The sequence below is a fragment of the Tamandua tetradactyla genome, chromosome 11, assembly GCF_023851605.1.
Source record: "Tamandua tetradactyla isolate mTamTet1 chromosome 11, mTamTet1.pri, whole genome shotgun sequence".
Taxonomy (NCBI): domain Eukaryota; kingdom Metazoa; phylum Chordata; class Mammalia; order Pilosa; family Myrmecophagidae; genus Tamandua; species Tamandua tetradactyla.
The window spans coordinates 32,543,541-32,570,602 of NC_135337.1; the positions used below are offsets into that span (position 1 = coordinate 32,543,541).

At 41.6% G+C, this 27,062-nt stretch overlaps 1 protein-coding gene across 3 annotated transcripts in view; it reads left to right on the top strand.

The window, feature by feature from the left end:
* Window positions 1-27,062, top strand: part of TGFBR3 (transforming growth factor beta receptor 3) — a 206,118-nt gene that overhangs the window by 69,642 nt on the left and 109,414 nt on the right. For all 3 annotated transcript variants that reach the window (XM_077120291.1, XM_077120294.1, XM_077120293.1), the window contains exon 3: window positions 13,183-13,367. In XM_077120291.1, the coding sequence (XP_076976406.1) occupies window positions 13,183-13,367 (185 nt within the window). The remainder of the gene's footprint in view (window positions 1-13,182; window positions 13,368-27,062) is intronic.

Consider the following 27,062-nt stretch of genomic DNA (forward strand, 5'->3'; position numbering starts at 1 on the left):
TATCTTTAGATTAAATACAATTTGATTGACTCACACTCCCTTCCTTTTAGCCCTTTATTAATATGACATCCCTGTTTAGATTTTATCCTTTCAGAAATTGCTCTGTGGCTCAGTGTTGCAGAATCCCAAATTTAATTTATTTCATGGCAATTTTAAAAATTGAGATCACGTTGAGAAAACCTTCTCGACCAAAAGGGGGAAGAGCAAAATGAGACAAAATAAAGTGTCAATGGCTGAGAGATTCCAAACAGAGTACAGAGGTTATCCTGGAGGTTATTCTTATACATTATATAGATATCACCTTTTTAGTTAAGGTGTAATGGAGAGGTTGGAGGGAACTGCCTGAAAATGTAGAGCTGTGCTCCAGTAGCCATGTTTCTTGAAGAGGACTGTATAATGACAAAGCTTTCACAATGTGACTGTGTGACTGTGAAAACCTTGTGTCTGATGCTCCTTTTATCTACCTTATCAACAGACGAGTAAAACATTTGGATTAAGAATGAATAAATAATAGGGGGAACAAACGTTAAAATAAATCTAGTAAATTGAAATGCTAGTGATCAATGAAAGGGAGGGGTAACGGGTATGGTATGTATAAATTTTTTTCTTTGTTCTTTTTATTTCTTTTTCTGATTCTAAGAAATGATCATGATAATGAATATATAGCTATGTGATATTGTGAGTTATTGATTATATATCAAGAATGGAATGATCATATGGTAAGAATGGTTTATGTTTGTATGTTATGTTTAATAAATAAATAAATTAATTAAAAAAAATTGGGATCACAGAATCCCCCAAATGCCTTTAGTGAACTTATGCCGGTTTGTTTCTTGCCTTTCTGCATACACTGTGCAAATTATTGTTTTAAAAGTGAAAGAAAACTCTTGCAATTCCAGAAAAGGAGTTTTTTTTGGATACTACAGAGAATTGTCTCTAACTCTGAATGAAATACATCACTGAGAGTATTCCTTCTATTTTTAATGAGGCCACATTAGAAAAATATGTGCTTGTGATTTCTGTAAAATGACTCTTGAAATCACTAACCCTTGCATTATAATAGATCTGTCGTATATTTGGATGTAAAGAAAATATTTCTTGCCCCAAGAGCTGATATGTTTCCATTTTATGAGGTCTGTGTAAGCATCTTTTCTAGTTTGCTAGCTGCTGGAATGCAATATACCAGAAACGGAATGGCTTTTAAAAGGGGAATTTAATAAGTTGCTAGTTTACAGTTTTAAGGATGAGAAAATGTCCCAATTAAAACAAGTCTATAGAATTGTCCAATCTAAGGCATCCAGGAAAAGATACCTTGGTTCAAGAAGGCCGATGAAATTCAGGGTTTCTCTCTCAAGAGACAAGGCACATGGTGAATGTGGTCAGGGCTTCTCTCTCATCTGGAAAGGCATGTGGTGAATATGGAGTCATCTGCTAGCTTTCTCTCTTGGCTTCCTGTTTCATGAAACTCGCCAGGAGCTTCCTTCTTCATCTCCAAAGGTTGCTGGCTGGTGGACTCTCTGCTTCTCGTGGCTACATTGTTTTGCTCTCTCTGAATCTCCTAGCTTTCTCTCTTGTTGTTCTCTTTTATAGGATTCCAGTAAACTAATCAAGACCAAACCGAATGGGTGGAGACATGTCTCCACCTAATCCAGCTTAACAACCACTCTTGATTGAGTCACATCTCCAGGGAGATGATCTAATTATAGTTTCAAATATATAGTACTGAATAGGGATTATAAGAAACAGCTGCCTTTACAAATGGCATTAAGATTAAAACATGGCTTTTCTAGGGTACATACATCCTTTCCGACTGGCACAACATTATATCTTCTCTTTTACCTTGGCTGCTAGGAAGCGCTCAGAGTTAAGTTTGGTGCTGAAAAGTAGTTTTCTGTAGCTAGGTTCTTTTTTTTTTTTTTTTTAAATAGAAAAGCAATAGTTTTCAAAGCACTCTTCAAAAAGTGGTTACAGGATAGATCCCAGAGTTTGTCATAGGCTACCATATGATCCTTGTAGCTAGGTTCTTTGATAAGATTTTGCTTTTGCCCACAGCTGCCTTTAGTTGATTTGTCAGCTGAAGTGGTTTTTTGGATCTTTTTTTTTTGGCATGGGCGGGCACCGGAAATCAAACCCGGGTCTCCGGTATGACAGGCGAGAACTCTGCGGAGCCACCGGGGCCTGCCCTGTTTTTTGTTTATTTTTAATTCCAAGCCCTTTAATTTCCTTCTCAGAAATAGTTGAGTATGTAAATAATAAATACAGGAATATATAAGGCATGGCCTTTGGTTAGATCAGGCGTCTTCTAGGGGCCACTAAAACTGGGGGCCCTAGCAAGCCCTCTCTGGGTACATTAATTTTGTATCTCTAGGACCAGAAACTGAGGCAGAACTTATCTGAAAATCAGGAAAGATCTGGGAGAGGAAGCCTTTTACCAGCTAGGTTTGTGCCATTGTAGATGTCTCAGTATGTCTGGGTGATAGTGAAGGCATTGAACTACCTGGCAACCAAGGTTCCACTAAGTGCTAATGATCTGTGATTCTAATGCAAAGGAGGTTGAGACAGGTTAAAAAGCGTATTTACCAAAACACATTCCATAGTTAGAGTCATGCAGTAATGCTCATAGTAATACAATAAAAATGAGCTGATCCAAAGGGCCATTCTATGGGCAGATACTATTATTATTCCCACTGTATAAATGAAGGAAAGTAGACCTGGAAAAGTTAAGTAGCTGCCCCAGGTTACAGAGCTAAAAAGTGGCAGGGCTGAGACAGAAACCTAGGAGACTGGCTCCTGATCCAAAGAGAATTAGCCACTTGGTTTTTGGTTGCTTGGCTGGCTGATGACTTCGTCGCTCAGCATGTATTTATAACATCTGCCACATGCCAAGCACTGTGCTAAGTACTGATAAGTGAAAGAATCACGATCCTTGCTCTCATGGAGTTTCCAGCCAAGTAGAAGAGATGCAAACACATGGCCAGAGAAATGAAACAATAGATTTATAGCTCAAAACTGATACTTGCTATCAGGGAAATGTGTAATAGGTATAACACATTTAAAGCACCTCTGAATTTAATCAGGCACAGTCTTTCAGTCATCCTCAGGCCTGGGGTCTCCCAGTCTGATAGATTTGTTGATGGTGCTGCATGATTGGCCCATAACTGCTATGTGCCATAGCAACTCTGCAGATATACCATAGCAGCTCTGCAGATTCAAGCCCTTTTGGCTTGAGTGTGAAATGAGTGAGAGAACACTAGTAATCAGTTGTTTTCAGATACTTCTTCAAACTATCAGCTCTCGATTTCCCTCCCAACAGAGGAAGGAGTACCTAACCAGTGGGTAACTAGCTTGAAGAAGAAGGAGTTTACTTTGGTATTGTAATTGGACTTGTCGTATGCAATCATACTTGGCCATTTGACATTCATGTTAAGCATTTCCTTCATTCCTTTAACAACCAATTGATGAGTACCCTGATTATATATAAAATTCTGAAAGTTAACTGTATTTCAGTTTCTGGCCCAGTCTGTACACATGGCTGCAATTAGTAATATTTTTGCATGGCCAAACCAAAAGTTTGTAGATTTTCCTTTTTTAAATCTTTTGTCTACTATCTATAATCAGGACCAGTGGTTACAGGCTGTGATTCAACTCCCCAGCAGTGTGGTTTTTCCCTTCCGTCCTTCCCTGACCATTCCCCACTTAATAGCTTCATGTTCTGCCACTTACTCTCCATCCCAACCCCGTGTGCTCGCCTGTCACCAAAGGTTAACTGATCCCAGTGTGTGCATGACACAACGTACAGTACTTCCACGCTTCTATGCATGCTCTTACCTCTGTACCTACTACCATTTTTTTCTCTCCTTTCAGACATCATTTTGCTTGAGGTGAAAAAGAAAATTATAGCTAAGCATCTATCTTAGGTCTAGTGATGAACACATTTGATGTTGTCTCCTCTTATCACCCCTCAGAGTCAACCATGGGCAACTTTCTGGCCATGAAAGTCTCACCTAAGTGTGAAGGTGGGGAAGACAATTCTGCCATAAAATATAGCTTTAGTAGGAAATGTTAGAAATTTTTTTTGCTTATGTTCTAAATTGAGTTTATTATTTTGAATCTAGATTGATTGCAGATATTCCTTTTAATGAAGATGTGCACTTCCTTTCAGTTATTTTATGTTCCTCAAACTCACAGAGTTCTTCAAACTCCTCTGCATCCTCAGACTTGTTCTTGGTGAGCCAATTAAATAATAAATTACCATATATTCTAACCTCCCCATGAATGAATACTATTGGCAGTGCCCATGTCACTTCCAGGGTCCTTTAGATTTTGTCAGAAGGACAGGGACAGGTGTCCCATCTTATAGATTGAAAGCGAATAAGAAGAAAGTTGGCCAACGTGGTGCCAAATTACTCTCTTTCTGGATTGCTGGAATTTCTGGAGGCAGAAACCTGGACTGCTCTACTTTGTGAGTTGTACTTTCAAATTGTGCTTAGATAACAGGAATTTTTACACTGATACTGTACATAGTTTTATTTTAAATCTTTCTTTCTTTTTTTTTGGTTGATGGTCCAGGAATCAAACCCCGGTCTCTCGCATGGAAGGCGAGCATTCTACCACTGAACCACCCGTGCACCCTATTTTAAATCTCAGTGCCATTCTTAGAAATAATTTTTGGGGTGGGCAGTAATGGCTAGGGAGTAGTATAAGAACATCTTATCTACAATATTATATTAATCATTATAAAAGCCCATAAAGAAAACATTTTCAGCTAGAGAAAATGTTTTCTTTCACTTATTTCTGCCTCTCAGCTCCTTCCCCCTCCCCAAGGGACTTTCTTTAACACTATTTTACATTTGAAAGCACTCTCATGTATAGTGTTCTAGTTTGCTAGCTGCCAGAATGCAATATACCAGAAACGGAATGGCTTTTAAAAAGGGGAATTTAATAAGTTGCTAGTTTACAGTTCTAAGGAATTAAAATAAGCCTATAGAAATGTCCAATCTAAGACATCAGGGAAAATACCTCGGTTCAAGAAGGCCAATGAAGTTCAATGTTTCTCTCTCAGGTGGAAGGACGCATGGCGAACATGGTGGTGTCTGCTAGCTTTCTTCATCTAATGTTTTCCTTCTCCATCTCCAAAAGCTGCTGGCTGGTGGGTACTCTGGTTCTCTTTTCCTTCTGACATGGTTCTGTGGCTTACTCCTCGTTCTCAAAAGGAACTCTCAGGCGATGCAACAGTGGCTTAGTGGCAGAATTCTTGCCTGTCATGCCAGAGACCCAGGTTTAATTTCTAGTGCCTGCCCACGCAAAAAAAGAAAGGAAAAAAAAAAAGAAAGAAAAATTAAAAAAAAAAAGAAACTCTCTCCAAAATGTCCCCTCTTTTATAGGACTCCAGTAAACTAATCAAGACCCACATAGAATGGGTCTCCATCTAACCAAGCTTAGTATCCGCAATTGATTGAGTCACATCTCCATGGAGATCACCTAATCAAGTTTCCTGCCTATAGTGCTGAATAAGGATTAGAAGAAACTCTTGCTCCTACAAGATTGATTGGGATTTAAACATGGTTTTTCTAGGGTTCATGAATCCTTTCAAAGTGACATGTATAGTATCTCATTTGATCTACAAGTTAAGTTTGTCTAGAGTAAGAAAGAGAGAGATTGATTGATTGCGTGTAGGAAGCCTAGAAACAAGGTCAACTAACTAGTAAGTGGCAGATCTGGATTTAAAACTCAGCTCTTTTATCTCCTGGCCCAGTGCTAACCACCGGGATGCTATCTTCTCTCTATGCCCAGTTGAGAATAGGCTCCCTATGCTGCCTTTTCTCTTCAGGTCATAAAAAGTACAAAACAAAACTGCATCACTGTCTCAGAACTGCATAAACCTTCTCTGTGGCCGCTTCCAGGTTGCAGAGCAGCATCTTGCCTGGATAGGGGACAGAGTGCCATTTATAGTATGGCATTTCTCCACACTTTGAGAATTTGGATTCTTAGAGGAGCTCTGCCCTTTGTTTTTTTTTTTTTTTGAACGTTTAAATCCCAATTTCAACATGAGAAATTCTTCAACATGCTTGCACCGTGATTTCAACACAACAATGTACAAATATGTACGGCTTTTGGCCCAAAGAGTTGGTGGTTAATTCTTGGAAGAGGGCTGGTTTGTCAAGAGAAAGGTTTGGATTTAGATACTCACTTGGAAGATGAAAGAAAGTGTGATAAGATATGCCTAAGGAGTTGTACTGTAGACAAATCTGACTGTTCTTTGTGAGAAATTAATATTACACATTTGATGACTTTTTTCCCTTTTTCCTGCCCAAGGTAGATAACCTTTAGCCTTTAAATCAAGTTTTCTTGTTGAAAAACCCAGGTAGGGCCTGCGGTAGAAATTTAATGGTGGTACTTTCTGCGGCTCCATTCCAAGAGGCAGTAGATCCAATGAGTTGTAATTTGAGGCTGCACAAACATGAGCATATGGTCTGTACACTCCCAGCCTTTGGGAGCTCTGAGCCCTCCAGGTGTTTTTTTCCTTGGAGTTTTGTTTTTGTACTATATCCTGGTGTTTGTAACATTCCTTCGCAGAGAGCTCAGAGTTAGAGCCAGGCTATGCTATTGGCAGAGAAATCATCTTGGGTGCCCTTTCTTACAGATTCTTGCATCCTGTGGGGTAGAAAGGATTTTCAGCTCAAGGGCAGAATATATCCTGCAGTGCCCAGTCCCACAGTCTGTTGGAGTTTGCCCCTCTTTGTAGCTGACAGCATTGCAGAATTCCATGTGGAAACCCTGTTAGCCAATAGTGTTTTGGAATAAAATCCCCCCACTGTGATGCCTTGGTCCCAGGCTATAATGTTACCCCTTGATTCCCTCTGCATCTTTACCATTTTTATTACAGCTGAACACACGCTCCTCATTAGGTCTCTGGGTGATATGGGGAATCAGCATGGTGGAAATTATGTAGAATAGGTACCAGATGTTTGTGTCAAGTTGGTATGCATTGGTATTTAGAATGTTTAAGGATCCCATTTATTAAATGTGAAAATTACTTACTATACATTTCCCCAAACAATATTCCCTGCACGAATGTTTTACTCTGTATTGCATGAGGTGTGATATTAATAATTTCTTTTGGGACAGATTAAATGTGTGCAGCAAATGCATCTGTTCCCAAATGCTTTGTCTGCATTCTCTCAAGTCTCTGAACTGGCCTGTGGCCAGCATGGACGTGGGGGTTCTGTAACTGAGATTGGAATGCTGTGTTGCAGCTAAAGGATATAATGAAGGGGTGAGTCCGTTTGCATTTTTTTCTTTAAGTGGAACTGGGAATTTAGACATTGATATTATAGCCAGAGCTCAGAAACCTTTCCCATGTGTCCAGATAAGCAAGCATACTGAAAAGACATAGTGAAAAAACCAGAGAAAACATTTGGTAGAATGAGACATGAACTTGTGCTTTCTCTTTAAGTTTATGACGTCTTTTATTTAAGTCAACCAAAAGGTTGTAAGTGTGAACCAAGCAGCTATAATTTTTTTTTTTTTGGCAGAAGTAAATATAATGGTTGTATTTGGTTAATAAGTCTATTTGCCACATCCTGAGATGAAGGATTGGAAAGTGCAGGGCAGATCAGGCAGTGAGCTGGGCTTGGAGTCTGAGAGATCAGGTTCAAATCCCTCCCTACCACTTATCGGTGGTATGTGACTTTTTGCAGTTTACTATATTTCTGAGCCCCAGTTTTCAGCACTCTGAAATGGGAGTTGAAACCCCATCTGCACAGCCCAGAGAAGGTGCTGAGAGGGATAGCCATATGCATGAAGAGTTAAACCCTGGCTTACTGTGTTGTCCCCTGCCCTCCCCGCCCAGGCCTAGGCACCTGCACTCTAAGCTCACCTCCCTGTGCTGCTGCAGGCGGCCCAGCCTCTGAGCAGCCCATGTTGGGGGCCCCTGCCTGGTGGAGGGGGCAGGCTTAGCTGTGGCCCCATCAGCGTGGCCCTGGTCTGGGTCATGTGGTGAGTTTCCCATTCAGGGATTAATTGACTCTCTGCTGTCTTTCGGGTTAGTAAATGTTTTTCATCAACAGAAGTAGCGTCTTGCTGGTAACTAAGAGCGATGCCTTTGCCCTAGGAGGAGGGTGTACCCAAGAGGAAGAACAGAGCCTGATTTCAGATCAGGAGGAAGGAGTGTAGTTAAACAAAATAAAACACAACACCCAATAAGGTTTTGAGGAGATCATATTTCTTGAGTATCCAGTGCAGAAGGAGAAATCAGAATTTAAGGCCAAGGGAAGGTTAGACATCTTTGGGATTTATCCCCCAAGAATCCTGGGCAGGGCATATGCTAGACACCAAGAATAAACAGAAATATTCAAATTGGGAGACAAAAGTGAGGCATGTCTCTGGAAGTGAATCTCTATGTGTGTTACTGCCAAAGGCTCTTTACTGAAACATGCACCTCTCTCTGTGGCTTGCAACAATTCATTTAACCTTTTAATACTCGAGTTTCCCATCAGTATAACAGAAATAATAATATCTATTCTACCTATTTTACTGAGTTTCTGTGAGGCTTCAGAAATAGGCTCTGTAAAAAATGCCTTTTAATTATCAAGTGTGGTGCAAGGTTAACTGGAGTGTGTCTATGAGTTTCTTTTAGTTTATGACTGGCTTTCCACCAGCTTGTCTTTCCTTATCATCTGTGCCGTTGTTGGTGAGATAAAGATGCTTTTGCTGTGCTGATTGGGATAATCACCTGAGCATGTGGCTCTTTGCCTCTTGACTGCTGGGAAGAGAAGGTACAGGGATAAGAAGGCTGTGGGCTTCCAGCAGTGGCCACAAGAGAAACTCCTCGCCTTCTGAGGCTGCCAGATGAGGCCTAAGCTAACAGGTCCATAGCTCCTGGGTCACCACAGAAGTTAGCAGATGAGTCAGACAGGCTTTCCGAGCATGTTTTCCTGGTTTCCGAGCCTTTGGGCCTTGTGGTCAACCCAGAATCATAGCCACCTTGTTACATGAGGCATGTGTGGCAGAGCCTGTGGGTTCAGCATAGTGTTCCCACGTGGAAGCTTTTTCTGGAGATGTGTCTGGCATTGCATGGACAGATTATGGAACCGCTGTGATGCTGAAGGGGACAGATGGGAGAAAGGTTCATGTGGCTGGGCTGTGACTGACAGAGTTGGGCAGGAAGGCTTGCACCTGACCCTGGAGGTGGCAGGATGAGATTGGGGATGGGGTGTGCTGATGGAGGAGATAGGGGATTGTTGTGCCACCTAGAGAGAATTGCTTTGCCAGAAGGGTGTTTGGGAAGAGAGGAGAAAAACAGGTTTGTGTTTCCTGCCTTCTATGGCAGTTGAGGGTGGGGAAAGCCCCGATTGGAATTTGATTCTTAGCAACCAAAAATGCCATTTCCTTTATGTTATGATTGATTTTGTGCTTCATCTGGAGAGCAGTGAGAGACCAGTAAGGCAGGGAGAGATATGACTAGGTTTATGTTTCTTAGAATAGTAATTTGGCTACTCTGTAGAGACTATTTTGGTGGAGAAAAGAGTTGGAATCTTTGGTGAAATCAGGATGAAAGAGAGAGATGGTAGTGGAAATGGAGAGAAGGGGAAGTAATTGAGAGGCTAGAGAGAGACGCCATTAAATGTGGGGTGATGGAAATGGTGATATTGCGGAGACCCCCAGAATTCTGCTGGGTGTACTTGGGTGCCATTTACCGAGGGGGGGAGTGAAGGAGGAACAGCAGGTTTGAAGGGTGAAGATCCTGAGTTCCACATGTTGAGATTGGGCATCTCTAAGGCAAATGAGAAGATGTTGAAGAAGCTGTAGAGTATTTGGGCCTGGAACTTAGAAAAAGATGGTCTAAGCTGAACTTATAAATTTGGTTGTTTCTACAAATAGGTGGTCATTGAACCCAGGGAGGTGTTTGAGATAAACTTTGGAGAGAGGAAAGAGTGGTGCAGGGGGGCCCGGATTCTCACAGGAGGTGTGAGCAGAGTAGTCCCGGCAGTGGCCACGGAGCCTGCACTTGCAGATCCTGCCCCCAAAGGAGAGGCCCTGGGAGGAAGGCCTCGGCCCACGGCCTTGGAAGACTGGGCCGACTTTGGAACAGTAACTCAAATTCATTGAGCTTATTTTCCTTTTCTTTAAAATCTGGATAATGCTACTTATCTTATCATGGTGATATTGGGAAGCTGTACGACACTTGGCACTGCCCAGTCCGTAGGAAGCATTTAATAAGTGGGAGCACTATCTTTTATTATTTTTACTAGAACATTCTGATACTGAGTGCTGAACTGTTATAGGCACCATCTCCTACGTATTTTTGAGCATGGGGGTGGATGATTCTTGATTTGTGTGTGTAAAACTGTATGTGTCTTTTGGCTTAAGGATGGTTTCATCATATGTTGCAGATTTTTCTTTTTTTAACTTGAAGGGAAAAAATTTAATAAGGAATCTCCCAAACCAGATCATCAGGGTCATTCTTGACTGAGTGTGTTTAAATATTGACCCCACTGGGTCCTGGATCAGAACCTGCCCCGTGCATTGCTTTCTGTTTTCTTTGACCTTGGAATGACTTATATAACTCATCACTGGAGGTGTCTACCCTGTCCCAGCCTTTGGCAGGACAGAGAACCTGGACTGTAAGGCAAGGAGAGCCTTCCTCAGCACTGAGGGCCTCTCCGCTCTGTTCCCTGAGGCTTTGGGTCAGCCTTCTCTGATTTGTTTCCAGTGAGTTTCCATCCCCACCGCAGCACGCAGATGAGCAGTGTGGTGTCTTAGGGAAGGGCCTGTTGGACGGACAGTGTTGGCATCATAAAGAGGATGGCAGGTCAAGCAGATTGCAAGGCTTTTTGCAGATGTGTATTGGTCCAAATTATACAGCCCAGTCAGGGTTTCATATAAACATATAAAAAAGGAAATGAAAAGAATTTTTATTTGTGCATAATTTCTGATTACTGCAAATTCATGGCAAGAATCCATGAAGGGCTTCCCAGCATGGGTAGCTTTAATCTGTATATGTCACGAGAACTGAATAGGACCTTCCTTGGGGCTCTGGAGTGTGAGATAATCAGACATCCCACTGCAGCTGGTGAGGGGCAAGAGGGAGAGCAGAAGAGACGCATCTGCTCCTACGATTTGCCCTTCTTGGTGGGCTCCTGGGAGCTTGTGTGTTCAGTACGTCCTGCCTTTGCTGCCTTGATATCTTCCTTCACCACCTCATGCTTTCTGAAAAAGCAGCTGGGGTAGTACAGCAATACAGAGGGTGGCAGTGATTATTTGAGAAGGCACATACTTTGTTTCAGTCCAGATAGCTATTATCAGCCTAGATAATTTGTCAGTCCTGAAATAGACTTGGCACACCATGCAGGGTGTCTGCTAATAGTATGGCAGGGTGGTGCAGGGTTGAGTGGTTCTGAACTGTGTTTACATTTTAGTCTAGGGATGCAGTCTTAGAAAATATCTTTATCATGCAGAAGTTGGGAAAAATGAAGGCGTGCAATCAGGTCTTTTATCTGGGGTCCATTTGGAAAGTTGGGGTTATTGGGCTCTGTTTGCTGTCTGTTCCAAGCCCAGTCTCCTCAGTTATCAAATGGTAACAATAAAACCTAGTTCACAGAGATGTGTGAAGATTAAGTATTGTTAGCTCCTCACTCCTCTTCTTGGATGTCTCTCTCTGTCAGTCCAGGCAATGAGAGATGAGGGCTGAAATGTAGTGGGGTTGTATCTCACATCACTATGGCAACCTATTTCCCGTATTAGTTCCCTAGAGTCATATCCAATCCCTGGAATGGTGCCCTAGCCACTAATCAGAGAGGGGGGCAACTTTCTTATAAACTCAATGATTCTTTTACTCATTTAACAGATATTATCTGCTATATGCCAGGCACTGTGCTGGATGCTGAGGAGTGGTGGGTAACCCACGACCCTCAGGGAGGTCAGGCTCAGGTAGCAAAGTCGGGTGTGCGCACAGGTAATTTACAGGTAGTAAATGAAATAGTGGAGACAGAGGAATTATGGGAGGACAGAAAGAGCAACTGCCCCAGCTTAGACTCGATGGGATGTTCGTTGTGGGTGTGGAATAAGAGTGAAAGGGGAATTAGGCAAAGGAAACAGCTTGAGTAAAGCTGTGGGGTTGAAGGACATCATGGTATGTTTGGAGACCTTTAAGCCAGCTGGTGTTGTTGGGGAGAAAGATGAGGGTTAGGTCGAGAAAGGCCTTGTGTGCCTAGTTAAGAGCTCAGGCTTTGTTCTGTGGGTCTACAGCTCTCAAGGGAGAGGGAATCCTTGCAGGGATGGGAAGGACAATTTGCATTTGGAACAGCCTTGTCGCTGAGTAACCCAGGGCTCCCTGTGGACTGTGCTTATATGGAAGGTGGCTTGGAGAGCTTGAGACCTGAGACTCCTATTTTGGAAGATCTGTAATTGCTTTAGGGACAGAAGACAATGAGGGCTTCAGGAAGTATAGCTGGGGAGGAATGGATGGGTTTAGAATTTAAGACATGATTAATTAGAGGAAGGGAAAATGAAGAAGGAGGAGCCAAGAAGGGTTTTACTTTTTCTTTTTTAAGTTTCTGCTCAAATAGAAAGAAATATTCTCCTCCTCTGGGAGGATTTTTCTAACAGTTGGCTTAAACTGCTATATAACTCTGCCCCAGTTGTCTCTATTTATTACATCTTACCATGTAATGTTCTTAAATTTGTTTTGCTTTCTGTTCGTAGGGAGACTCTTAAAAGATGGGGACTGGATCTTATACCTTTTAGGGGACATTTTTAGCTATTTGATATAATTCACTCATAATATTACTGGGGCTTTAGACAATTTGTTATATTTATCTCTGACTTTATTCTAAAAGAAGGAAGAAAAGAATACAAATGTCAAATGGGAAATTTCCTCATCTAGAGGAACACACTGGGGACTTGTGAGCCTAAAAGGGAATTAAAAAAAAAACGAAAACACATCAAAATCACCCAAAAGAAATTTAAGAGCTTGGGGTCTTAGGAGAATAGGCTGGTTTTTTTTTTTTTTTTTTTTTTTTTTTTTTTTTGGCTCTTAAGTTCTGGAAATAACTTATCCAGAAAGGATTCCCTTTCCAGAAAAGAGTAGGTTGGACGGTGGCTTGATCACCCAGAAAGCCCCTTTTGAGGCCGAATTAACCTCTCTTTCTGAGTGATTCATATTTGTGATTCCTTCCTCAGGTCTGGATACCCGGGCGCGATGTGAGCTGTCACCTGTCAATGCTTCCCACCCCATCCAGGCCTTGATGGAGAGCTTCACCGTGCTGTCAGGCTGCGCCAGCAGGGGCACCACGGGGCTGCCGCAGGAGGTGCACGTCCTCAACCTCCGCGCCGGGGACGAGAAGCCTGACCAGCTGCAGACAGAGGTAGGTGCAAGCTCTCAACCCACCGCTCCTGAGTCTACAAAGACAAAGTTCTGAGCAGAGAGCCCCTTCCTTCCATTCCGGGGTTTAACAAGGATGCTCACATTTGAACGCAAGTGGGTTGGAGGAAACAACCTGCACTGGAGAGAGAAAGATTTCAAATGATGGGTTGCTCTCAGAGTTGGCCAACTTTAGGGCTCCTCTCTCTCTCTCTCTCTCTCTCTCTCTCTCTGTCTCTCTGGAGATTGTTAGGCTCTCCTCCTTTCTTTGCCTCCATATTGGGAAGAATTTTTTTTTTAATTTTGTCTTTTAAACATGGTTGTAGAAAAACAAAATGAAGGTACCATTTCTCCATAATGATAAAATGTCTCACATCTTCTCCTATGTCCTCTCTTCTTTCTTTGCTTTGCCATATGAACCTGTTGCTCCTGCAGGATGTCAGGGGAAATGGAAACTCTCTTGAATAAAGATGCCAGTGCTCTGGACTTGCATGAAAAGCCCTGGGGGCAGCTCCTTATCCCTTTCCAGGCAGCTTCTTGATGATGGTGGTGGTCTTGGGGGTGATGGTGATGATACTGATGAGAAAAGCTCATGGTTACTCAATATTTCCTGTGTGCTTGGCACTGTTTGAAGAACTAATACTCACACTGACCCCACAGAGCCCTATTATTATCTTCCTTTTACAGATGAGAAATGGATGCAGAGATAAATCACTCACCCAAGGTCACTGTAAGAGTGAAATGGCCTTCTCTTTCCTGTGGTTAGAGAAATGACCTAGATAGTGGGTGAATGGTCATCCTGCTTCTTTTAAGAGGATAGATTTCCCCACAAGATAATGCACAGTTGTCATTCTGTGTTTAAGCTTCTGTGTGTCAGAAATGTTTATCGGTCAGGTGCCGTCTCTCCAGGAAGAGAGAACCCACCCGCAATCAATCCTGATCACGGTGACGTATAGGGAAACAAATGCAGAATGAAATCTATCTTTTGATCTGGTCAAGCAAGTTAATTTCCAGAACCATTTGTTTGTGCGCTTCAACCGCTCTGCCTTTTTGGGGGAGTTTGGAATAGGAGAGGCAAGTAGTCCAGAAGGAAAAGCAAACTGATTTTAATCTCGTGAAAGTGTGCAGAGTTGGCTCTTTTCAAACACAGATCATCTAACCTTTTGAGCTACATTGGAAATTATTGTTAATACTCTTGGTTGCTTGCCATTATTGCTGCAACACATACTTCAGGTCAGATTTCTTTATCCCTGTAATGCGTCTTTAATTCTTAACTTATGAGGGAGAATTTGTGGTGGGAGGAAAAGGAGGAGGAAATGCAGTTCCTATGAAACATTGCTGACTCCAGCAATTCTTTAGCAGCAATAATTACTCGTTATATATATGCTCTCTCAGAGGAACGAAGAAGGAAAAAATCCAAGCTGTTACAGAAGCACCAACAGCAGAAAATTCTTGATGTTAAATTGTGTGATACTGTTGTTGACTCCGAAAATGGATTCAAATAGTAATACCGAAGCAAAAGAAAAATATCTCAAGGAATGACAGCAGAACTCTCCCACACTTTTATTTACTAGGTTAGATCAAGATGAAATTTATTTCAGGTCATGGTAGTACTGAGGATTCATAAAATCAGCTGACATCAAGGGGTATAGTATGTTCAATGAGGAGGAAAAGAGAGTCTGTGGAGGATAGTAGCAAAACTTGTTTAAAACAATGTTTCTTATTCCTTGGATGTGTGGATAATGTATGTATGATTTGGGGTTAATGATTTTACCTGAGGAGAAAATGGCATTGTTTTCTTCCCAGGGGATCCTTAAGAATTAGTGGTGTAGTTCAGTCCTGTTTGAAAACAAGATGTTGGGATAAGTGACCTTTGGAAATTCCATTTTGCCCTGAATTTCTCTAACAGGTTAAACCTTGGAGTCTTTTGCATATCAAGTGAGTAGAGGATGATATGAAGTAGGGGCATAACAAAGAGAGCTTATTTATGGATGGTAAAAGGCGGTATTAAGACATCTGTTTCTCTCTTTGATATGATTGGAGATATATTTTACATATATATTACTATAGCTGTGCAATTTTAAAAACCATCAGAACCATATGATCCAGCAGTTCTACTCCTAGGTGCATGTCCAAGAGAAATGTGAACATGCTGGTCAATGACTATACATAATGGCATTATTCACGGTAGCCAAAAGGTGGAAACAACTCCAGTACCCATCAGGTAGCTGAAGACTGGATAAGTAAAATGAAGTGTACACAGTCAGTAGAGTATCATTTGGCAATAAAAAGAAATGACATATTGATACATGCTGTAACCTGGATGAACCTCGGAAATATTAAGCTGAGTGAAAGAAGTTAGTCACAAAAGACTACATGTCGACAATTCCATTTATATGAAATGTCTAGAATAGAGAAATTTATGGAGATGAAAGTAAATTACTGGTTGCCTGGGACTAGTGGGGGGCAAGGAGTTGGGGGTTGACTACTAATGGTTATGGGGTGTCTTTTGCAGGAATGAAAATTTTCTAAAATTAGATTGTGGCAATGGTTGCATAACCCTGTGAATATATAAATATAAAAAGAATATATAGGTCTTGAATTGTATACTTTAATAGGGTGAATTTTATGATATGTGAATTATATTTCAGTCAAGTATTTTTTTTTTAAATCATTTGACCTGCCGAAATTCCAATCAGCCCATAAAGTTTACCGTGACTTCATTCACTTTTTTACCAAGATTGCTGCCTCCTCCAACCTAAACTCACCCAACTCTTTTTGTTCTCAATGGATAACTTGCTTCTTATAGATGTGCCCTTATGTGGTCTATGCTAAAAATCACAGCTCATCTGTTTCTAGGATAATTATAGGAGAAGGAGGAGGGATGGCTTTCGTGCAAATCTCTACCAAATACGAAAGGCAAATATTTTTCAAGATGAAGTGATAAATTCATTGCTTACAGGTTAGCAAAGGAATTGCCACACGGGCTCCAAGCCGTAATTGACTTTGACTCTGATGAGCACTGTAGTTGTTTTTCTTGATGTCATCCTTAAATGGGAGGGAATTACTAAATCAACCCTGTTTCCCCTTGACTTATTATTGGTGCAGGATCAGCATTAAGATCTATAATAAATCATCCCTTCTCTAATATTTTACTAAATTCCTAGCTCCCGGTGCCTTAACATTCTTTCAGCTGAGGAGAGCTTTCTTATTTTCCTGTGTTAAGGAGGTGACAGAGTCTACACCTGGAAGTAATAACTATAGCAGGTTGACAAGATTTGGGAGAACAGTTACGCTTAAGTTAGACAAACAGTTTTATAGGCCTGCGGAGAATTTGTGTCAGCAGTGCTCTCGTTACAGTAAGGAATAGAAAGCCGTCTGCACCAGAGCACTGTTTGCCATTGGCCTTAACTCTGGGTTCCCATCAGGGCAGCACAGACCTGGAGCTGCAGTTTTCATCTTAGACCATACCCCTTATTTGTAATCATCGGCTTTGGAAACAGCAGCCTTGGGAGTGAACAAAAAGCCAGAAAGACTGATAATGGGGGAAGACAGAAGAGAGTGAACAGCTCTGAGAAATCAGATTTGTCTTTCCAAATAAGCGGGACCAACGTCATCATTTGCATCATTAGAAAAACCAGCTCCCGGAGCTCTTTTGACTTAGAAGCAAAATTCATCCATCGCCTCCTGTTAGACTGAAGTGGTTGATCCCTTAGGAGGTTTCCTGATTCCTGCCAAGAATTATAGCACCATCAGAGGCTTGTTTACAGTCACATACTTTTCATTAGCTGCTGGTATGGCAACAATTTTGTTTCCTATCATTTCAGTTTGAACTTGTGACATTTTTAAGTGGTGGTGTGTCTTTTCTATTTCTTACCTAGCCAATTGCTTCCTTATTGTCAACAGCTGCTAGGGTAAGGCCCTAGTTAACCAATACATATGTGTTTAAAAGATAATGGGAATTTAAATCTATGTATTTGTTTTGACGTGGAGGAGGGACTTTTCATGGTTGTGCCAGTGACTGGCTGTAAGGGTGGAGTGAGGATTTTGGGAGGCTCCATTGTCATAGGAAAGGGCCCAGGTTTAATAACTTCACTTGTCAGCTGCATAATTCTCCATATGTATTTGCTTATTCTATGCCTTATTCCAAAAAGAGGGCTTGGAATGGGTTTATAACAAAAGATGTGCCAATGGTATAAGTAGAAATACAAAATGAGTTCCAAAGAAAAATGAAGAGCACTGTCTTAGTTTGCCTGAGTTGCTATTGCAATTACCACACAATGGTTTCGTTAAAATAAAGGGAATTTATTCACAAAGTGGGCTTTCTCCCTGAAGACTGTGGTGTTCTGGTGGTGGTTGCTGGCAGTCTCTGGGATTCTTTGACTTTCCTTTCTTATGGTGATATATTCCCCTTTATCTCCCAGATTCCCCTGACTTCCTGCTTCAGGCTTTTTATAAATCCTCCCACAATCCAGATTAAATCCCTCCCATATTCGGTGGGGCCACAATTTAACTAAAAACATCTTTAAGGGGTTTTTACATTGTTTACAATGGGTTCACACCCACAGGAATGCAGTTTAAACAAAAGAACATGTCTAAATTGGCATACATAATTCAATCTATCATAGTCTGTCTTCTGGCTCTCCAAAAGATATGTTCTTCCCAAATATATTTACCCATCCTAATATTCCAAGAGCCTTCAGTCATTTCAGCAACAATTCTAAGTCTGAAGTCTCATCGAAACCAGTTATGAGTATGGTCAATCCTGAAGCAAAATTCATCTCTTGTCTGAGGACCTGTGAAACCTAGAAAATGAGTCACCTGATGCCAAAATAAAATGATGGGACAGGCAAAGCTCTCCCAGAACACCCAGGCATAGACCACACTCTCTCCAAGCTTTGGAGTAGCAGTTGAACTCTCCTCAGTTCAGGGTGGGAGCCGTACCTCCTCCTTTTGCAGGGGCAGACGTGGGTGGGCCTGCCTTCTTGGCTGAGGAGATCTCTTAAGTCTAGACCTCTGCTTGGAGCCCGTGTGGCAATTCCTTTGCTAACCTGTAAGCAATGAATTTATCACTTCATCTTGAAAAATATTTGCCTTTCGTATTTGGTAGAGATGTGCACGAAAGCCATCCCTCCTCCTTCTCCTATAATTATCCTAGAAACAGATGAGCTGTGATTTTTAGCATAGACCACATAAGGGCACATCTATAAGAATCAAGTTATCCATTGAGAACAAAAAGAGTTGGGTGAGTTTAGGTTGGAGGAGGCAGCAATCTTGGTAAAAAAGTGAATGAAGTCACGGTAAACTTTATGGGCTGATTGGAATTTCGGCAGGTCAAATGATTTAAAAAAAAAATACTTGACTGAAATATAATTCACATATCATAAAATTCACCCTATTAAAATATACAATTCAAGACTTATATATTCTTTTTATATTTATATATTCACAGGTTTATGCAACCATTGCCACAATCTAATTTTAGAAAATTTTCATTCCTGCAAAAGACACCCCATAACCTCTGCTGTATCTGTTAGACAGGCCAGCAGATCTCCTGGTGAAGGAGTTTGGGTTTCATGCTCAGGCTTGTGATGGCTCTTTTCAGTCTGCAGTGCCCCTTTTCATTCCCTTTCTTGCAGCTTCGGGGCAGTATTAGATGTGTGGGGGTGGCAGTGTCTCTCTTTTTTTTCATGGTTTAGGGTTATCTGCTTCTGTTTCTTTCTTTCCATGATGGCAGTGCTTCTCTTCATACAGGATTCTCAAAAATCATATTGGCTTTGTGTGTAGTTCAAGGGAGTCTGACCATCAGACAAAAGAATTTTCCACAGACCCTTCCTGGATTACTTCATTTCCGGTACTGGCTTCCTCTGAGATGTCTGACTAGATCTAGGGGTTGTATGCCTATTCACCTTAGCTGAGGGCCATTCAGCTAAACCTTGCACAGAGCAATGCTCTCGGGCAGCTCACACCCTGGAATCTCATGGAAGTTCCTGATAGAGCTGCCTCTGGCCCTAGTCCTAGAGCATACCATCTGGATAGGCTGAGAATTTTCAAATTATCAATTTTATTCCTTTGTGCATAAGAGTTCAGTTCCCAATTCATCCATTTCCCCTAGCATTTTACTATAAGCAGCAAGGAGAAACCAGGTTGTACCTTCCACACTTAGCTTGAAAATTACCTCAGCTGTATAGTCTGACGAGTGTAAGACCCGCCCAGGGTGCTGGGCCTGCAGGGGTAAGCCCTCCTCCCCTCCCTGGAGCGGTGTGCAGCAGCCCAGTAAACTCCCACCTGGTAAAAAAACACAGAGAATAAGCCATTCCTCTCACCTGAGAACTACTGTGCTCTTTTTCACTTTGCTGCTGAGTAACAAAATTAGAAATATTTTGGCCCATAATCACTATATACATATAAAAGTTTATATCTTATAACTCTTAAGTTAATCAAGCTTAACTTATCACTTAAACTTTTTTTTTTACATGGGCAGGCACCGGGAATCGAACCTGGGTTCTTGGGCTTGGCAGGCAAGCATTCTTACCTGCTGAGCCACCGTGGCCTGCCCATCACTTAAACTTTTAAGTTTAAGTCAAGTTTATCACTTAAGATTTCTGCCTTCCATCTTTTGCCAAGTTCTCTGCCACTTTAGAACAAGGATTGCCTTTCTTCCAGTTTCCAATAACATTTTCATTCTTTCCTTCTAAGGCCTCATTGGAAGTACCTTTAACATCCCATTTGTACCGACAGTCTCTTAAAAGCAATCTAGACCTCTTCTGTCAGATGCCTCACAATTCATCCAGCCTTTACCCAATACTGAATTACAAAGCCAGTCCCATATTTGTTGTATCTGTAATAGCAGCACCCCACTTTCTGGGATCAAAAACTGTCTTAGTGTGCCTGAGCTGCTATCACCAATTCTTTTTAATAGATTGGCTTGAATAATGGGAATTTACTGGCTTATGGTTTTGAGGCTAGGAGAAATCCAAAATCTAGATGTTGGCAAGATTTGCTTTTCCCCCTAAAAATCGTAGTGTTTTGGGGATGGCTGCCGACAATCCTTGGGATTCTTTGGCTTTCCCATCACATGGCAATGTTCCCTCCTTTGTCTACCTGGTTTCTCCTGACTTCCTGCTTCTGGCTCTTTATAAGACTTCCGGTCATCTGGATTCAGCCCCCACTCTCATTCAGTGGGGCCACACCTTAACTAAAATCAGTATCTTCAAGAGGTCATATTTACATGAATTCATAGCCACAGGAATGTGGATTAAGATTAAGAACATTTCTAAATTGGAGTTTATAATTCAGTGACATGGTCAGGTTCATGTGTCAAGTTGTGGTACCTGTTTGTCTGGTTGGGCAAGTGCTGGCCTGTCGCAATGAGGACATTTCATAGAATTAGATCATGATCACGTCAGCTGCATCCACAGCTGATTCCATTTGTAATCAGCCAAAGGGGAGTGTCTTCTGCAGTGAGTGATGTTTAATCTAATCATGGGAAGCCTTTCAAGGAGGATTCAGAAGAGACAGATTCTATTCCTGCTTCGGCTGGCAAGCCTCTCCTGTGGAGTTCATCCAGACCTTCCATGGGAGTCATTGGCTCCACAGCTTGCCCTGCAGATTTTGGACTCTTTGTTCCTGCGAGCACGTGAGATACTTTTATAAATTTTATATTTGCGAGTATTCCCTGTTGATTCTGTTTCTCTAGAGAACCCTAACTAATACATTCAGTCTGCCACAAATGAAGTTTGTTAGCTGAATAGGTTAACATAGTCAGTGTAGATGATTGTGTTTGCAGTTAGCTTCTTGGCAGGCAGGTCCAAGTGGAAAGTGTGGTCAATCATACGTATGGCTCCAACTCATACTTTGTACCTTTTCTGCAGACTGTGACATCAAGTTGTCCCTTTCCTCATTCTTTTTGAGGGCAGGAAAGACCACAGCAGGGAAAAGGAGGCAAACACTTCTGAAAAGCTGCCCATTCCACTGGCCCCAGAGGTGCAGGACCGTTGGTGAGCTGTGAAGCTGAGCTCTGAGCTGCGTCTGTTGTTCTGTACAGCCCAGGCTTTTTCCACGCTTCCAGACTGCCTCCCTTTTACTTTGTTCCAAACCAGAACACCTGCCAACCAAGCCCCTTTGGCTATATCTGTTAGACAGGACAGCAGATCTCCTGGTGAGGGGGTTTGGGTTTCATACTGAGGCTTGTGATGGCTCTTTTCGGTCTGCAGTGCCCCTTTTCATTCCCTTTCTTGCAGCTTTGGGACAGTATTAGATGTGTGGGGGTGGCAGTGTCTCTCTCTTTTTTTTTTCATGGTTTAGGGTTATCATACCAAATGTCAGTAATTATGAAATGCAGGGCTGCGCTCAGGAGCCACTGTGCCCTATATGGCTGTTAATCCTTACGCTCCATGCCCCCAGCCAAGTGGGGCTTTTGTGGTCTTGTCTGTTTTTCCTAGTCAGCCACTGACCTCCATGATAAGGCTTTCAGCTGCTTTCACAAAAGTAACTCACCTGCCCTCTGCTTCTAATTGACCACGTCTCCTAACTAAATTAATTTTAACTGTGTGATAAGAGAGAACTCATATATTTAAGGAACTCTTTCTGCTGTGAATGAAATGCAAGAGCTTCAGCAAAGGGACTTTGTCATCTGTCTTTTTGCTTACTTTGAAGAATTTGGCAGTTCAAGGATTGAACATTTTGGAGATACCTACCTACCTGTATGAAGTCTCCCCACCTCCCGTCACGTTTCTTCATCAATAGCTGGATGACTTTTCTTTCTCCTCTTATAGTTATCAAAATTTAGACAGAATAGTACTGAGGGGATTGAGTGTGTGTCTTACATTTACCATCACTATAAAAAGAACTGATAGAAAATTTCAAGGCTGGCTTTTTTTAGAGAGTGCATATTTGAGAACAAAAATATCAAATGATACCAGCAAACTAACTAACTTCCTCTTCTATCTTGGGGCATTTTTTTTTCTCTACTGTTATTCATGACTTCCCTGTGCATATGCAGAATTAAAAAAAAACCTCACGGGTAGTTATGCTCGAGAGATCTTATATGCAGTACATACTAAGTAAGTGTCAAAGTAAACCTCTCACATACAAACATTTTATATTGGTGAAACTGAGTTACTAAACAAATATCTCCCATGTATAAACACTGTGTGTGTGTTTATTTAAAAAGAGGTTGTCCTGGCAGTCACCCCAGTCTGACAGGGAAGATTACCTCTGAGCTGACTGTTTTGCCACACACCTACAAAAGAATATATCAGGAAGTTACACCGATGATATAGCATTTCTCAAATGGCATTTGTCTCTCCTTCATTCATTTGAGTGTTGCTGTGGAAATTATTTCATTAATTTCAAAGGACCTGAATTAGACTATCACATAGAATTGGGGGAGACTCACATCATTTAAAAAGAGTCGTCCCATCACTTACAGATAGCAATGCGGTTCAAATGATGACTCCTTGACAGGCAGCTTGAACGGGCCTGACCGGGCAGAGGAGTAGGATAGGGGACCACAAAGCAACAAGACCAGCCAGCTGTCATACCAGAGGAGGATAAGGCAGGCCAGTTAGAATCGGCTAACTAGTTCTCGGATGGCTTCTAACACGCGAGGCGTTCAATCTGCATCTACAGCTAACTCTCACATAACTCTAAAAAGTCAGCATTGGGCTTTTAGAAAAAGTGAAAGCAGAAATCAGAGAGGTAATAAAACTCAGCATGCAAGTTAAAAAGCTACTAAGTGTTTACCAAGACACTGGCTTGCCACATTGTTTAATCCCCCTCATTTATCACAGTAATGGCTGGATGCTGTTAAATCGCACTAGGAAAATTTGGCTCCATTGCCCCACCAGAGGGATTGTACCTGGTTGGACTCAGCCATTGTAGTGTGATTTTAGCATGAATTAACGCTGGGTTATGTTTTATACCTGCTGGAAGCTAACAGATTGAAAAACCTCTCATATTATTGCTTCTTCTTTGGGATGGACGAGAGACTGACTGCCCTGACCCCTTTTGAAGTTTGTCCAGCAGCAGCATTTTCCAACCAGTGTGGTGTTTTGCCTTTATGGAGGTTAGGATTACAATTCTGACCCATGCTGCTGTCACGGTGGTAACTTCCCTAGAGTGTTTTTTATCGAATAATTTCCTGAAATTGTTGTTAGAAAATGTTTCTACAAGAAACATTTGAAAGGAAGACGTTTTTAATCTTAGAACAACTTTTTGGGAGAGTTTTTAAAATAGCAATAGACCAGAGTAAGAAGCACATCTACAAATGTGAGACCCAGATGTGCTGATTGGGCAAACATCTGGTTTGTGTGTGCAGAGTATCCAACTAACCAACTTGTGCTTTTTTGTTTCCATTGCTTATCTATCTGGATATTTTGTTTGAGAATAAAAGGAATTTTATTTTAACAGGTATTTCTGATTTAAGAATGCAAATTCTGCAGAGCTTTTATTGTATTACTTTCAATTATTTCCCCCCACTCTATTTCCTAGATGCATCTGTATAAATTAGGCCTGTGTGTAGTTATTGTAATTTTCTTTCTCCCATGATGAAGAGGCCCAGTATGAAGTTGGCCCTGCTGATGCCCTCTAGGCACCATTTTATTTCTCCGTTTCTCACATTCTTCTTCTTGGATGAGTGAATGTTTGCACACCCTGCCTTTCCCTTCTTTCCTCTCTGCAGCCTGCCTTCTGCTCTCCTGAGCTTAACCCTGGAAAGTTACTGATGCCCTTTTGATCAACTCAAGGAATGATGCAACTGAAAAGGTACCTTGGAGACAATCTATCCCTAACTATCAGAGATCAGGCCCAGGGGTAAAGTGATGACTTGTTTGCTGTTAAACAAGAAGTTGGAGCCAGAACTGGAGTAGAACACAAGAGTCCCAATTCCTATTTAGGAATGTTCTTTCTACCACATCACCTTTTCTCGCACTTTCTCCTCCTCACCTTTTGCTGCCTTCACACAGTCAAGCATCTTATCTTTCTGACTACTCTCTCTTGGTTTCTGGACACTGTGTTAGCCAGTCTTGATGTCTGTCAACCTTGCTATCTGTTTTTCTCCTTTCTTTCCCAACTGCTCTTTCTTCCTCTTCAGAGGTTGTTGACTGAAGGTTCAGTCCTTGGCTCTCTATTTTCTTTTGCCTACTCTTCTTGAGGTGATTGTCTGTTCTTAGTTTGATTGTCACCTCCAAGCTAATGACTCCCCAAACCCTTTCCAGACTTCTCCCTGAAGTTCCAGTGAGGTCTCTAAAGCTCCCATCCTCTTGGGCTCTACCTCAATCTCCCACATGCCTTACAGGTGATATGGAGGAGTGACTATCATTATGGCCCAACTGGAATCATATATGGGGATTGATTTCAGCTCTGTCACTTCTCAAACATGTGATCCTGGATTGCTTACTTACTTCTCTGAGCCCTGATTTCCTCATCTATAAAATGGGGGTGATAGTAGTACTTCTTAAGAAGGTTCAGTGAGGATTGAGAGATGTCTCTATGACACTTAAGATGGGTGCCTGGTACCCAGTAAACTTTGAAATATACCTAGTTTTTATTATCTCTGAAATATAATTTAAGAACTTTCCTAAGCTGGTTTTTCTTCCTATGGTTTAGGAAGTTTAGTTTTTCTTCCTCCAGTGTTGGGTTATCAGTCCTCTGCCCTGTCCCATCCATGACACTGCTATGATCTGTCCTGGAACCTCTGAATCATCTTGTCTTGACACATCCCTTTTAAAATGTGTATATTTGATTGATCACCAAATGCCAAATGTTGGCATTTCCTCCTGAATCTCTTTTTCTCTCTGTTTACCCTGCAGTCTCCTACACCATTCCAGTGTGACTATACCAGTCTCTTGGAACTGGCATCTTCAGCTTTAGACTGATTCCTTCAGTCTAGCTTGTGAACCACTTCACACTATCAATCTCTAAATGGTACTCCTATAATTCTTTCATTTGTTCATTCATTGACTCACTCTGATTTATTTATTGAGAGCCTACTGTATGCTAGATAGATATTATCTTAGAGTCTTGTTCATCTTTGTATCTTCAGCACCTATTGGGGGTTGGGGAGAGAATAGTTTTAATACACACTAACAAATAATATGACTATTATATTAAAAAAAATTTTGTAGGAGCCCAACAGAGGGAGTGGTAATCCTTCCTGGAGGTGAGGCAGGGATTCTCAAAAGACATAGTGTTTAATGAAGGGCTTGAAAATCAAGTTGAAGTTTGCTGGGCAGAAGGGAGGCCTCAGTACATACAGATGAAAGAACAGAAACTAAGTGTGGAAGCAGGGTCTTCTTTGTCACTGTTTGGCTGGCAAGTCATGGCTAATGGGTCAAATCCTGCCCACTGTGTTTTTTGTTTTGTTTTTTTAAATGTATGTATTGAGACATAATTCACATGCCATTTAATTCATCCATTTAAAATGTACAAGTCAGTGATTTTTAGTATATTTACAGAGTTGTGCAGCCATCACCATAATCTAATTTTAGAATATCTCATTACCCCCAGTAGAAACCTTCTATCCATTAGCAGTCACTACCTGGAATCTATGCTCCCCATTACTCTCCTCCCAACCCCCACCACCTCCCAAGGCTCTAGGCAACCACTAGTCTACTTTTTCTCTCTGTAGACTAGAGTATTCTGGAATTTCATATAAATGGAATCATGCAATGTGTGGTCTTTTGTAACTTAAGGTTTCTTCATTTAGCATAATATTTCATCCATTAGCATTTGCGGTCCATCCATATTGTAGCATATGCCATGTTCCATAGCTTTTTTATTGTATGCTGGATGGCCGCATGGGAGGAGAGAATTCTACCACTGAACTACCTGCACCTCATGTTCCATTGCTTTTTATTTCATTGTATGGTTCTGCCACATTTTGTTTATGCATTCATTAGTTTGATACCTGATTTAGTCAATAAAGTTTTATCTGAACATAGCCATAACCATTTCCCCATTCATTTGCATACCATCTACTGTTGCTTTCACACTGTAGTGGCAGAGTTGAGATCTTACAGCCTGCAAAGCCTAAAAGATTTGCTGTTTGGATCCTTGCAGAAAAATTTTGTTAACCCCTGGAAAAGAGGATAGGGACCATGGTGGGGGTGGAGTGGGGGTGGGTTGGGACCTTGAAGTAGAGGTTGTGACTGGAAAGGAGTAAGGTTTTAGACTTTATCCTATAGATCATTGTTTCTCAAAGTGTAGTAGTAAACTCTCTGCCTTTGAATCCCTTGGAGGTGCTTACGAATGCAAATTCCTGAGCTTCACCCTCCCCACCCCCCCATGTATCGGCTGAATCTAGACCTTCTGCCCATTCATGTTTGGGAATCGTTACCCCATACCTTTCTTCTTAATTCCACCCGAAATTCTTTCTTATCTCTCTGTCTTTGCCATATTCCAAGACTATGTTTAACTCTTCAGTAGACCCTTTTCTCTTTCCCAAACGTAGTTCTGAATCTCTTCCCCCAACCCCATCATCACTGTCTGCAATCTGCCAGTTCCATCCCCTCCCCAGAGTATGACTTTATGTGTTTTCAGGAACCAGGTTTGGGGCCTTTTTTTGGCATGGGCAGGCACCAGGAATCGAACCCGGGTCTCTGGCATGGCAGGTGAGAACTCTGCCTGTTGAGCCACCGTGGCCCACCCTGGGTCTTTTTTGTCTTACCAGTCTTGGATTCTTGCATGGTGCTGAGGA